We start from the raw sequence: 15735 nt of genomic DNA on the forward strand, positions 1-15735 counted from the left end.
TTGAGAGAAGGTAAGCTGCAAACCATGGCTGTCTGCTACTAGTGCTGAGCTTGAGGCTGCTTTGAGTGGTACCTGGCATGCAGAAGCCAGATACTGTTTTTCTGGGTGTTGTGAACCTTTGAAAGATTTAGGAAAGCTTTTAGCATGAGCCCAGACAGGTCATTTGTATAGAAAATCCCCTGGAAAGAGCTTGGGGGGTCAACAGTGTCAAAAGTTGGATGGGGAAAAGTCTCAAGGAATCACCATGATGGGGAAAAGGGCTGTAAGTCAAGTTTATGGAGACTCAGACTTTGACCCTGCCTGCACCTACAGGTGGATTGGAGGAAAGGTCAATCAAGGAACGGTGCCATCTGCCAACACTTCTGTCTGAGAGAAAGCTGCCCTTCTAGCCCTTGCCCTGAAGCCAGACATTTCAGTTCTTCCCCTTATATCTATGGAGCTTTTTGAGCTGCTGACCCAGCTGGAGCTCAGAGAAAGTGTATTATCCAGCAAACAAATTCATGTGTAGGCACTTTAAGAAGAGCACCTGGAACTCCAGAAGTCCTTTGTCTCAAACATAATCTCTGCTAGTTTTCACAGCCAGTAATTATATGGGTTTCTCTTCCTGGCATTGGAACTATCAGCTGGGAAATCTGATGTAGGGGCGGGACCCCTCATTCCTCAATGGAGTTATCCTAAGTACAGCCAAGATATCTCTCAGACTTCTTAATTGCCACACTGGGCGTATGGGGCCTGATCCTCCTACCAGTCCCTAGGTGGCTTCTTCTGTACTCTTTAGTTATAGAACTTCTGTTCAGCTACTCTTCAGGTAGTTCGTAATTACAGTTGTTCTGTAGTGTAGTTGTAATTCTGAGGAAGATGCATACACAGCATTACCTACTCCACTATCTTGACCAGAAGTCGCTCGAGATTGTACTTTTTTCATTGGTCTCTGTCTTAGAGGCAAAGCATGCAATATTTTACCAGTATGTATATTGCAGGTTTTCCAAGCTTTCTTTGAAAGCTTGAGGAAATTCCTTTTATTCCTAGTTTGTTAACCATTTTAAAAAATGAGTGTTGTATCTTGTTAAATGTTCTCTCTGCATGTATTGAAATGCTTATGTAATATCTCTTTCTTATTCTGTTAATGTGGTGAATTACATTAATTTTATATATTAACATAATTTGCATTCCAACTTGGTTATTATATATTGTTGGATATTATTTACTATTTTTTGAATTAAGACTATGTATATTCATGAATGATATTAATTTTTTGTGTTACTCTTTTCTGGTTTTGGCATAAGGATTACAGTGGCATGAGAAAGTTTCCATATGTTTCCTTTAGTCCATGTAGGTGTTTGTTTGTGAGACTTGGGGTCTCAGAAGCATGATCTGAACTTATCTTCCCACCTTTTCTCATAAAAGCCCTAATTTCAAGGTTAGGACAAATAGAGGAGCCAGTTGTTTTCTGTCAGTAGTGGTATGGTCGTATTTGCTGTGTATGATTTTCCTGAAAAATCGTTCAGCTTCAGACCAGTAACCTCTGTTGTTGAGATGTTTTGCAGATGGGCAGCTCTGTTTCCTGGGATTCATTCCCATGTGTTCCTTGATGGAATTCATGTCGTATGTGCTCCATTGAAGCCATAGGAATTACTTATTTTTCTATAACAAGCATTCAGAAAACAAATATTGATATTCCTAATTCACAAAACTAGCATACTTTACTGTATCTTGTTTTATAATCTTTTTGCTGCAGGCTGCCGCATGGGCAAAATGCAGACAACTTGTGTCTATGTTCACTTAATGTCCTCACATGGCCCTCACATTTTGCACTGCGCTACATTGGCAGAACTGGAAAAAGAGCAATATTACTCAATCTGAGATAATATTTCCTTCCATCGGACATTTGGCACTGTCTAGAGCAATATTTGCCCATTCTGGTATCACCCAACAATGATATTTTAAAATTTGCATATATTAAGGTTTAGTCTATGGTCTATAAAGTCCTATGAGCTTTGACAAATAAATAGTTCTGTATATCTACAATTAAAGAATTATACATAATAGACTTACTACTCTAAAAATATCCTCTGTTCTTCCCTTATTCAACTTCTACCAAAGAAAATCCTGGCCATCATTGATCTGCTTACTGTTTCTGTATTTGCTGTTTCTTGATCACAATAATAAAATATATAGCCTTTTCAGACTGACTTCAGTTAGCAAAATGCATTTATGACCCATTTTTTTGTAAGACTGTATAATAATCCTCTTTATTGCTGAATGGTATCTTTGTAGAGGTGTACCATAGTTATTTTAATTCATTTATCTATTTAAAAAATCTTGATTGTTTCCAGTTTGGAGTGATTATATATAAAACTATCATAAATATGGTAAAGTGAAGACATAAGTCTTTAAGTAAGTTGTGTAAATACCAAGGATTGTGATTGCTGGATAGTATAGAAAGACCATGTTTAATGTTTTTAGTGCCTAGTTTACCTGAGTTATATAAGAAAGACTCAATACTTAAAATGAATATATCCATCTTCATTTGACTGTCAGAAATGCAACCATTCCTCTACATAAATTTTTCTAGCCTGCAGATACAATCAATCACTTCCTATTAGGATTAAGGCTCACAATCCCAATAGTTATTATACTTTCCTTTATAGAGAAAACTCATCTCCCGATGTAAAGAAAGATCCTTGGGTTTTCATTCCTCATGGCCTCTCCTGACCCACGTTTGATTGCCTTTGTCTTGTTTAGTAACTATATACTCCTATCTATCTTTTGACCTAATAGCTAGTATTTACTTTAATTTACCTAGTTTCATGCCAAAGACTCCTAAGCTGTATTAGAATTAAAAAGTTCTCCTCACCCTGGCCAGTGTGGCTCAGTTCGTTGGAGTATCATACCATAAATCAAAAAGTTGCAAGGTTGCTTCCCAGTCAGGGCACATGCTTAAGTTGCTTCAGGGTTGGATACTTGGTTGGGGCTCATATGAGAGACAATAAATAAATGCTTCTCTCTCACATCGATGTTTCTCTCCTTCTCTTTCTCCCTCCCTTCCCATCTCTCTAAAATCAATAAGCCTGTCGTAGGTGAAAATTAAAAAGTAATCTCCTTACACAAACCAGAAGCAGAGCAGCAGCCAGGCAGTGCATGCAGGATGGCCTTTTGTTTTCTCCAATCCTTTCTGTCTCGTGTCAGCTGATCTCAACAGATAAACTGAGCTTATACCCAGCAGTATATCCAGAGGTAGTGGTCACATGGAGGTAAGTCAGTAAGCACCCTCGGTATCTTTGGAGCTAAAAGAGAAGATACCCTTATACTCCACCCAGGTATACTGAGTGAGTATATTTCAGTGTTCCATTTTTGCTGGATTGGTACCAAGGTCACAGTTGGGAGGTGACTATCAACCCCAATTGAACCTGAATGCCATATCTAAGTAAGGAGACTAACTGCTAAAAATACCAACTAAGCGAGATCCAGAGTCTCATCGCAAAATACTTAAAAGTCCAGGAAACCACTGGAAATCAGTCATAATAAGAGCTAGGAAAAAAATTGTACTAAAAGACAATGGACAGAAAGTAACATTAGATGACTAATGTTAGGGATTATATAAAAAATTTAAGGTATCATTTATGAAAAGGTTAATTAACAGTTACAAACACTATTGAAACAAAAGAATAAATAGAAAATCTTAGCAAATATAGAAATATAAAACCTAATTACAGAATCAAAATTGAAATAACCAAAATGGAAACTTCACCAGACAACTCAATAATTGGAGATGACAAGGGAAGAAATCAGTAAATTTTCTGAAAGGTTTACTTTATTCTCAGAGAGAAAAAGAGTTCTGCATTCCACTCAATCAGTGATTGAGCACCCAACCCAGGCATATGCCCTGACCAGGAATTGAACCAGTAATCTTTCGATTACAGGATGATGCTCCAACCACCTGAGCCGTACTGGCCAGAGCATCATGAAATTTTCAATGTATGTGTGTTGTAAATAGGCTGAACCCAACAGTACCACATAGAAAATGAGTTGCTAATGTAATATCAAAGCATTTCTACTTATGATATTGTATTAAAAATTAAAAAATAAAAATTTAACCTAATAGTTTATTAGAGGGTTGTATGTACTTGATTTATATTTCAAGTAGTAAGTTAAAGAAGTTTAGTATTGATGTTAAAAACCTTAAAAATATAAGCACTTGCATAGTATTTATATGTTCAAATTAAAAGCATATTGTTTATGCTTTTGCTACTTCTGTTTTTTACCTCTTTATTTACTAAGATTCCCATGGAATGAAAAGAACAATAAACTTTAAGTCTGATAATCTCGACCGGGGTCTTGTGGTCCTGGCTTTACCTGTAAATCATAGGATTTGGATCAAGGCACTTAACGTTCTCTTTAAAATCACTGTCATTTTAGAAAGAACATACACCATGGAGCTAAATTGCCTGGTTTATACCTTAGGTCCACCATTTACAGCAAGGGAGATTTTAACAAGTTATGTAGCTTCTCTGTTCCTTAGGTACTTCATCTGTAAAATAGGAATAATTGTGATATCTAAAAAGGATTAAATACATATAAACTAACTTAAAGATTGTCTGTCATAAAATAAACATAGTGTTTTTAATCTCTTTTTGTAATGTTTTTTAAAAGTGAAGTATTTATGAAAATCTGTGAAAGTAATTTGAAAATGCAAAATGTCATAGAAAAATAAAACTTACTACCATTTTTCTCTAGAAGATTCTCTAATCAGTAGCCCATATTACTTGTTTATATGTTCATCTCTATCCAGTATTAGAATAATTTTGAAACTATCAATATTTTTACTGTATATGATATAATATAAATCATATATATAATATAAAAAGATTTGAAAATGTATTCATGGACTTCACAACTTATTATCAGACAACAGATACTTTTTACCTCAGTCTCTCCCTTCCTAATATTACACTCTTAGCAAAAATCAAATTTGAAGAGCTTTGGCACTTGGATTACAAATCAATGTGCTTGAGAAAGAGGGGAAATTGGATTGATTACTTATATCACTAACTTTTTGGTATGGACTTATAATAAGTTCAGTGAAGAATAAGAAACAATTTCAGCCATCTTATCAAATTTGAAAGTCATAAATTTTAAGTCAAATTGAAAGATATATTTGAGTGACAAGGAATGAAATTTACATCTTAAAAGCTTGATATTGAAACTCTAGACATAAAATCCAAACTTGGGTATCTTTAATCCCATTTTAATAAAACCTTGAAGGATAGCAATTTCTAGGATATCTAATATAAAGGATAGAATACCATCTCCATCAAGTGCTCTATAAACAAACCTCAGCTTCCTCTTTTCTCCCCTCCCTCTCTCTCTCTGGCTATATATATATATATATATATATATATATATATATATATATATATGTGTGTGTGTGTGTGTATACATATATATATCACACATATACACATTTATGTTTATAGTACACATCCATGTAGTATATATTTGTCTTTATATTTATGTTTATACTATATATACATGTAGTATAAACTTTATATTTATGTTTATACTATATATACATGTAGTATATACATGTAGTATAAACTATATATACATGTAGTATAAACATAAATATAAATAAATTTGTCAATATTAAAACCGCATAAGCAAAAATATATCCTTATAGAAAAAGTTCTATAAAGGTAGTATAAATTAATATAAATATTTTAAAAGTTTTAATTAACAATTAATGTATTCATTAATAATTAGTAAGTGTTTTAAAATATTTAAGGAGTACTAAAATGCTAAGAATTTTGGTATAGTACTTGCTTAATGAAAAATTCACTAGAAATCATGGTATAGATAATAAAAATATTTGACCTTCAATGTCTAGAATTATGCTATTGAATGGAAATATAATTAAAGTTAAATAATTAATTTTTCTCTTACAATACTTGAAATATAAAATAGAAATAGAGGAAATTAATGTATATATTTAAATATATATCAAAATTATCATTTTAACATGTACTCAATATTTTAAAAATATACTGATATATTTTTTACTTTTTTGGTTTCTTTTTGTCCTAAGTTTTTATAATTCAGTGTGTATTATATTTAAAACAGCTAAACTGGACTGGCTGCATTTCGCACGCTCAATAGCTACACGTAATGACCTATTTCTGGTTGGACAGAGCAGATCTAGGTGGCATGATGAAATATAAGTGAAGTCTTTACAAAAGGTGATTGCTGTGTTCTCATCTCTGACCTTAAAGTGTCCAGATGTTGTCATCTGATTGTTGGCTGAGGCAATTCCTAGTCTTTAAACATCCCTGTCAAGTAGGGAAAGATTGTCAAGAAAAATATCTCAGTTTTTGTGAAACATGTACATGTTAAGTTTTATGTTCATTTACTTTAAAATTTGCAGCCTAGTTTTTAATAAAATGTCAAAGTATCAGCCAATCTTCAAATTAGAAAAGCAGAAGCGAAAGTAAAGGAAACCATTTCATAGGAATAATTAAGAGCTTATCTTACCCTTTGGAATTCCAGGTTTCATAGTCAGAACATTGACTTCAGGAAATCTGGAAGTTTAGACCATTCATGAAGGTCACCACCAATTATCCCAGATGTTCTCATAAACTAATAAAACTTCTGTCACTTGGAACAATGCCACTTTTTCTGACAGAAGGAAAGGGACATAGCAAATTAAGTACTGGACCTTAAAGACTGGACCTGAAAGGTGATACTTGCCATTTTTGGTAGAGTACATTGACCAAACTAAGTCACATATCCAGCCCTAATTTGAAAGGGATGTGATGAAAGATTTTAATAAGCACAGAAAGGAGAACTGTAGAAGTGTATTTGTGAACAGTCCTAAGTTACTGCAAGACTTGATAGAAGCACAAGTCATGTTAAATGAGATAATGGCAGCCAATTTTAATGACATGATGAAAGTCATATATTTCCAGATTGAAACAACACACTTAGGTCCTAGAAGGTTAATGTGTATTAATTCTATACCTAAACACACAGTGGAAAATACATAGATGGGAAATATTAGAAGGAATGCTAAACAGAAGAAAGACTATTTATAAATTGATCAATAGACTAATGGAAGATATCTACTAAAATACCAGAAAATGTTAGTATATTTAAAATAACTCAAAGGAAAGGGTTGCAATAAGCAATTGTGAGCACAGGTTATGGTAAACATGCAGGTAATTAATACATTTATATAATTGGCTTGTTATTAGGCAATTTACTTGTGTATAACTGGGCTGGCATTCTCCAGTGTTCTCTTCGTGATGCGTCAGGTGGGTTAGACTGAACAACGTTTCCCCAGATTCCCTTCCCTGCGTGTTTCTAGTTAGCCTGGGTGACAAGGGACATTATTCCATGAGATTTGGAAATCAGTAGCAAAGCAATAGCCTGTTTTCTTTTTTGGCTTGGAAGTTTAAGAAAAAAATTTTTTAATTAAATTTATTGAGGTGACATTGGTTAATAAAATTATGTAGGATTTGGCTGTACATTTCTATAACACATCATCTGTATATTGTATTCTGTGTTCACAAGCACAAGTCAAGTGTCCTTCCATCACCATTTATGCCCCCCATGCCCTCTTTTACCTCCTCCCAACCCCCCTTTTTTCTGGCAATCACCACACTGTTGTCGGTGTCTATGAGTGTAGTTTTTTGTATTTTTAGGAATTGTTTGTTTGTTTTGCTTAATCCCTTCCCCATTTGTTTGCTGCCACTGGGGAAGCTTTGGGCAAGCAATTAAACTATCTCTTTCAGTATTTCTGCCGTCTGGACTAGGTGTGCATTTAGTACTGTGATGACAAATTCCAACTTCCCCTTTAAGAATACCCGTTAACAAGGTTGGAGATGATACAGTGAACAAGAATTTCATCTTTTCGGGTGAAAGCCAGCCTGCTCTGGCTCATAGGTCCCAGATCGTTTTCATGGGATTAAGCCTGTCTCTACTCTCCCCTTCTCCCCATCCTGATTTCCTGACCTGTATACTTCAACCTCTGTAGAGGACAGTGAAGGCTGGCACCAAAGCTAAGGTTGAGTGCTTGGTAAAGCCACACTTAACTGCTTGTATCTGAAAAGCAGATCCAAGCAGGCGGCGCCAGGAGCCAGAACCGGCAGGGATTGAAAATGAAATAAGATAATGGAATGCTTCAGCTGAATGTGACTGTAATTTTTGCAGAAGACATATTTATTGTTTAGATAGTCTGGGAACAAAGCAATCTTTACCCGCAGCATCTTTCTAAATCTGCAAAATTCCTTGAGCTTTAGATAACCAACCCTTATAAATTAAATGTGGAGACTATGTTCAGGGTCATCGTCTCTCCATCAGAGGACAATGACCCACCTGGCCCCCACTTTTCCTTAAACTGTTGTTTTGTCTTTCTTAATCTCCTGTCACCCCCCACTCAGGGACCTTTACTCCGTGCTGGTCACAGCAAACCTCTGTTATAAAACACAAAGGCATTTGCCTCAAAGAGACTCTTAAACCATTAGTCACAACTGCACAATGCCAAATCCTTACAATGCCTCTTTCACTTTATATAAAGGAGTAGTTGTGCTTCTCTTATTGAATTCTAATACAAAATTTGGTATTGATAGTGTTTCTGACAGAACATAATCTTAAGAATATGCTCTCTGATTTTTGGGTTATCTGAAATTGATCCGATTAGATTAAATGGTATTAATGACTCTCTAATGATAAAGAAAGTAATGGTAGCTCCTGGCATTTAGTGGCAAATCATTACCTGTAGATAATGAAAATATCTCCAAAAAGCAAAATTCTTAATGAAAAAGCATTTGTTGCCATAGAATATGTTAGTAAATATGAGAATTATATCAGCATCTCATAAGTGCACTGGAGACCATGTGGAAAGAAAATGCTAAACTCAAGGTATCAAGTTAGTTTTGAATTCAAGGTCCACATAAGGGATCTGAAAGTTTCTATGACTGTTCTAAAAGAAACACTTACGTCTGTAGCCACAAGGCTGAGATTTCTGAAAACAGTGTCCAAAATCTACTCCTGCAGTTTCCTGAATTACAATGCAAATTATATTGCTAATCATGCAGTATATCTCAGGAAAGCATGAGATCTTGAACGCAGTTGTACGGGTAGATTCCAATGAAGCTCGAAATATTGAACTCTTTGATTATTTTTATTTAATTTATTGCCCCTCAACCCCCCTTTCCCCATGGCAGCAAGAATACAGGTTGGTATAGCCACTGTGGAAAACAATATGGAATTTCCTCAAAAAGTTAAAAATGGAACTGCCTTATGACCCAATGGTTCCACTTGTGGGAATATCCAATGAAACCCAAAACACTAATGCAAAAGAATATAAGCACCCCTATGATGACTGCAGCATTATTTACAACAGCCAAGATTTGGAAATAGCCCAAGTGCCCATTAGTAAGTGAACTTTGAACTCTTGAACTCTACTGAACTTCGTTTGCCAGCTGAAACAGCCCTTCCAGCCCCTCCTTATGGAGGATACTCTTTGCTTTCATAAGAACCCCTAATGCTTTCTTTAATGGTGATTTTATTATAAGAGATTGCTGACCCTCCTCAGTATGTGTTCCCACCTCATTTTCCTGATTCTGCATCTGTAACTAGACTGAATTCCCAGAGAGCCTTAAAGAGTAAGATATAAAATGTGACCTTTGTGAAGATGTGTTGTATAGCAAGAGAATTGTATGACTGCTAATTTGGAGTGAAAGAATTATGTGGATGCTAAGGATGTTGGATTGGAGTATAAGGATTATTAGTTGAATTGGCACACATGTATTAATATGGCATCATAAACAGAGATTCTGAATTCAGTGGCTAAGCTTGAGAAGCTGATAATGGCTTAATATCTTGCTTGGTTGGCTGGCTGAATTATCAACTCGAGAATGGCCTAAAAGAAATGAAAATGTCAGAAATTATTCAGAAAGGTATACAAAGGCTTAGAGAAATTGGAATGCTCACGTGGATTTGTCATGCAAGACCCACTCAATTTATTACCCCACTATATGTCCTCTGGAAAAGCCCAGAGGAAATGTACTTCTATCAAGGCTATGAGAAATTCATCTGAGGAGCCCCAGGACCCTTGCACATCTCTATGGTGGATTTTCTCTGTAGGCCAAGAATTACAGTGGGATCTGCTTCTATTATAAAGGCATTCCTAAATTCAGTGGGGATGATGGAATTCTGGGGTAACCGGGGCCACATTTAATCACCAAGAAAAATGTGGGCTTACTTAGGATAATTGATGGTGAAGCTATTGACTGAATGTACAAATGGACAATGGCCAGATCATATTTAAAAATAGAACTCTTACCTACAGCCTGCAGATGTGCAACAATCGACTCAAGAACCAACCCCCTTAATCTATAAAAAACATCCCAGGAAGCCAACCTGCTATAAGTTAGACTTGCAGAAACCTAGATTACGGTCTCTAGTGAGAATCCAGGAAGCTAAACAATAACTTTTAAAACAATTGGCCTCTAATTTTTGAGGACTTTATTAATAACTGACAGCTTTCCTTATTTTTGTTTCTGATTCCCACATAGGACCAACCAGAAAAAGTCAAATAGGTACTCTTGCCAATCACACAGGATACTCTGCATCTAGTTGGCCTCCTTCAACATCCCCATGTCAAGTCTCTTAAGCTCTACCTAAGACCTTCCTATTTTTTACAATAAAGCTTCCCAACTCCCATGCCTACCTTTGAGTCTTCCAGAACACAAGTGATGGTGGGTGGCTCTCTTGCTCTAGAAAGCTCTCAATAAATAGAATTTGCCTTTCTCATTAGGTTGGTCCTCTTTTATTTCCACAAAGCAAGTCAGTATTTAGAATAATCTGATGTTCGGAAAATTTTAGCTTTGGCTGTTTGATAATGGTGTCCTGAGAGCCAAACAGCTGGGCAGCCTACCCAAGTCCAACTCAATCTATGTAAGCAAACAAGCTTTAGACCTAGTAAACAGATTTCCGACTCAAATCACCGGAAGAGCAGAATAGAAAGTCACAGTTCCAATAATATCTCAAACTGTCAATCCATAGACCCAGAGCTTTTTGAATGAAGAGGAGGTCATGTTCCCTTGAAAAAAAGAATCCTGCAGCCCTGGAAAATATTTATACAGTTAATCTCTCTTTCAGCCTTTTCCAAGGGGACCTATGGGGATTCTTTTTACTGAAATAAATAAAATATGTATTTTATTTAGTTATCTATTCCATCTCCAATTATAAAGTACATTTCCTTATTTGTGTGGGATGTATGCTAGGTTCAGAAGAATGATTTGATTTTAAGACCCATGAGAATTTTAATTTTTATATCTTAACGCTTCACTATATAGAAAATAAAACAAAAAGTTAAGAACCATATGACTTCACTCTTATGTGGGATATAAAACTGAAAGCAACAAAGGAACAAATGATAAAAACAAACAAAAACCATAGGCACCGATGATTGTATGGTGGTTACTAAAAGGAAGGAGGTAGGGGAGCAGTAAAGGGTAAAGGAAGTCAATTACATGGTGACGGAAGAATATTTGACTTTGGGTGGTGGGCACACAATGCAATATATACAGGTGATATGTCATGGAATTGCACACTTGAAACCTATACAATCTTATTAAACAATGTCACCCCAATGAATTTAATTAAAATTCATTAAAAGGGTATAAATGCATAGTGCTAAATTATGAATTATATTTTAGATCAAGTAGTAATATATAAAATAAACTTGAAGCTTAGATAAAAATATGCTTTCTTCTATTTATTTGAAGTGTATCCATTCCGTGTAGTTTCCTGTGTGAATTAAGACCTCTATGTGCTTTTGCTTTGTTTACATGTGTGTGTATCTGTAAGTATGAGAGAGAGTAAGTTTTCTATTCCTATGTAACAGCATGAAATTAGCACTTTCTCACTGACTTTATTAGCTTAGAGCATCTGTGGGTCATGAGTCCAAGTGCGGCTTAACTGGGTCCTCGCCTCAAAGTCTCATTAGACTATAATCCATGTGTCAGCCAGGACATATTCTTATTAGAGGTTTGGCTGGGGAATGCTCCTCTTCCAGTACTTCAGGTTGTTTGTAGAACACATTGTGGTTGCTTCTTCCAGTCTAGCTAGCAGAGGGACTCTCTGACCTCAGGTAGGGCCTCAATCCTTAAGAATTTTTCACCCGATTTAGGCAGGCTCATCAGGATAATATTCCCCTTTACAATATAAAATTCAACTGATTTGGGACCTTTGTTATACCTTTAAACCACCCCTCCTTTTTTGCCTAAATGAAAACCACAGTTTCTATTTTCATTCAGAGGAGGGGATTTCATAAGCTTATAACTCAGTGGGGTCTCCTTAGGGTATGTCCACTGCAGCGTGACATACTGAAAAGTCAAAGGGAAGGTCAGTGAAAGGAAGGAAAGAAGGCTAAAAAGGCAAGCATGCATGAAAGGAATTCTGGCAATAAATAATCAGCTACGAGATTTATTTTTTACTACTTCCATAAAGACCACCCTCATTTTATTCCATTATTCTCCAAGATTTAGACCTGCCCCTCCCTTTACTGTGTTCTTTGTTTTCCATTGTATTAGTTAGGGTTCTTAGAGAAACTGAACCAATAGCGTGTGTGTGTAACATATATTACATAGTATTATATATAATATTATATATATTACATTATTGATTTAGTTTCTATATTGTATAATATATTATAATAATATACACTGTATAATATATAGTATGAAATTTATAATATATAATTATAATATATATAAAATATATATTAAAGAGCTTTATTGTAAGGAATTAGCTCATACAATTATAGTTGCTGAGAAGTCCCATGGTATTCTGTTTGGAAGCTGGAGACTAAGGAAAGTCAAGGGTCTAGGCCAAGTCCAAAGGCTTGAGAACCAGGAACACTGTTGTCTGAATCTGAGGGTAGAAGACCCATGCCAGCTATAGCTCACAGGCACCAGGAGAATTATCCCTTCCCTTGTCTTTTGTTCTACTTAGGTTTCCAACAGGTTTCCTGAGGCCCACCCTCATCAAGTTGGCAGTCCGCTTTACTAAGTCTACCAATACAAGTGTTCATTTCATCCAGAAACACGCTCAGAGATACAGTCAGAATAATGTGTAATCAAATATTTGGGCAACTTGTGCCCCAGTCAAGTTGACACATAAATTAATTTTCATATCCATGTACTCAATGGTTATAACCCAACATCACATTCCTGTACTTATATTCCTTTCAAATTTTGTGCCCCTTACAAACTGGTGAGTTCCTCAAAATTAGGAACTCATTCTAATTCACATTCCCCCAAATGTGAGCAAATTAGGCAGAGGAGACACTTTGTTAGAGGTATTTGAGTAAAAGAGGAATAAATTAGAGTGCATGATACATTCCATGGGTGGAGCCAGGCACTCTCTCTTGCTGTTTCACTCATTGACATTAACATTAACATAAATTAATATAAAAGAGGGGGGTTACATAAAAACAAAAATAATCTGTGATACTGATAAAAACAAACACAACCTTATGTATATATTATGATGTCAAATTAAAAGAAGTCAAACGTGAACATCATTGGACATTTGAAATGCATTCTGTGAAATTCACGGAATTCTAGTCATGGCCACCCCTTGACTTACAATTTATTGTATCTGAAAATTGTGCCTTTGCGGGGTGGCAGATTATATGGATTTGGTTTTTTTTCCCCACTTAACTGTGACTTCGGTGGAGTTACTTTCTCAGTTATTTATTCATCAGTTGACAGTAATAATAGTTACTATTTCTGGGGGTAATATGAGAGTTCAATGAGTTGAATACAGTGACTTTGGTTAGCAAATGAAAAAAGTGTTAATTGATATATGAAAAAAAATACTGCTTTTGCATCTTCATGGGGGGACACCCAACAAACTACCATAGTAAAGTAGCACAAGCTAAAACAATACATATTTAGAAAATAGAAAAATAAATGGTTGCCAAAAATGGTCGGCTCCCTAGCTTGTTTTCTTATAGTAAATGTAAAAGCTAGCTTATATCTCTGAGTTATTAGCAAACATGAATGACACAGTTATAAATAATTTTGAAAAATTGTTAAATACTTCTTAATCAGCCTTTTAAAAATATTTTGCCTAGTTACGGGAAGTTGTATTTTGCTTCGGCCGCTTGCCTCGCAGTCTCCCTGCTCCTGGAGCCGCTGCTGTGGGTCGCACGCCTCCACCGGCAACAGACCAATGGCCGAGCGTGGGGAACTTGACCTGACCGGCGCCAAACAGAACACCGGAGTGTGGCTGGTCAAGGTTCCTAAATATTTGTCACAGCAATGGGCTAAAGCCCCTGGAAGAGGTGAAGTTGGGAAACTGCGGATTGCAAAGAATCAAGGAAGGACTGAGGTGTCGTTTACTTTAAATGAGGAACTTGCAAATATTCATGATATCGGCGGAAAACCAGCTTCAGTCAGTGCCCCTAGAGAACATCCTTTTGTCTTGCAAAGTGTTGGAGGACAAACATTAACAGTAGTTACTGAGAGTTCATCAGATAAGCTTTCATTGGAAGGAATAGTGGTACAAAGAGCAGAATGCTGACCAGCTGCAAGTGAAAACTACATGAGGTTAAAAAGATTGCAAATAGAAGAATCTTCTAAACCTGTAAGGCTATCACAACAACTGGACAAACTTGTGACAACCAATTATAGACCTGTTGCCAATCATCAATATAATATTGAGTATGAAAGGAAAAAGAAAGAAGATGGAAAACGAGCTCGAGCTGGTAAGCAGTATGTTTTAGACATGCTATTTTCTATTTTCGGCTTTTGAGAAACATCAGTATTATAACCTTAAGGACTTGGTGGACATCACAAAACAGCCTGTGGGCTACCTGAAGGAAATCTTAAAAGAAATTGGTATTCAAAATGTAAAAGGGATCCACAAAAACACATGGGAGCTGAAACCAGAATACAGACACTATCAAGGAGAAGAAAAGAATGATTAAGAAGACTCTAAGCCAGCATGCTAACAGAACTCAAGGGTGATGTGTTAAGCATACTGCTTTGATACTTGAGCACTTGAGCACCATCTGTTACGGGGGTAAAATGACTGATACTATAATTTCCCTGGGTAAATTTTCTAAACAATGATTCTTGAAAAGTTACTTGTTTTTTCTTTAAGAGAAATAACAAATTTACTTATAGACTTGTATTAAGTCAGATTATTCATGATGGGGATAAGACATTATGTAATTAAAGCAAATCAAGGAAATAACTATCCACTGAGATAAATATTTTTCTGTATTATTTGATTTTAACAGCAGAACACCAGAATGCTGAGGTTGAGTGCCACTATACTAAGAAAATTTTTATCCTTGCATTCTCACTGTAAAATAAATCCTGATTAAGGGAAAAAAAATATTTTGCCTATATGCCAACCCTCTTTTTCTGTTCTTTTCCTATTCATTTTATATTTCTTTTTTTTTAAAGATTTTATTTATTTATCTTTAGAGGGTAAGGGAAGGAGAGAGGGAGAGAAATATCAATGTATGGTTGCCTCTTGTGAGTCCCCTGATGGGAACTGGCCTGCAACCCAGGCAAGTGCCCTGACTGGGAATCGAACCGTGGTTGCTTGGTTCCCAGGCCCGCGCTCAATCCACTGAGCTACACCAGCCAGGGCCATTGTATATTTCATTACTAATCTTGAACTTAACTTGAATGAAGTGATGATTTTTAAATTTAT

General features: G+C 35.8%; 1 protein-coding gene across 1 annotated transcript; it reads left to right on the forward strand.

Annotated features, from left to right (window-relative positions):
- The first annotated feature begins 14149 nt into the window (after positions 1–14149).
- LOC128628457 (general transcription factor IIF subunit 2-like) lies at positions 14150–15396 on the forward strand. Its single transcript, XM_053672524.1, is given in 2 exon segments — positions 14150–14799; positions 14801–15396. Coding segments are annotated over 2 exon segments (756 nt in total). The 5' UTR covers positions 14150–14241; the 3' UTR covers positions 14999–15396.
- Positions 15397–15735: the final 339 nt, after the last annotated feature.

This window comes from Artibeus jamaicensis, unplaced genomic scaffold (genome assembly GCF_021234435.1).
Source record: "Artibeus jamaicensis isolate MK-2021 breed Jamaican fruit bat unplaced genomic scaffold, CSHL_Jam_final contig_760, whole genome shotgun sequence".
NCBI classification, from domain to species: Eukaryota; Metazoa; Chordata; class Mammalia; order Chiroptera; family Phyllostomidae; genus Artibeus; species Artibeus jamaicensis.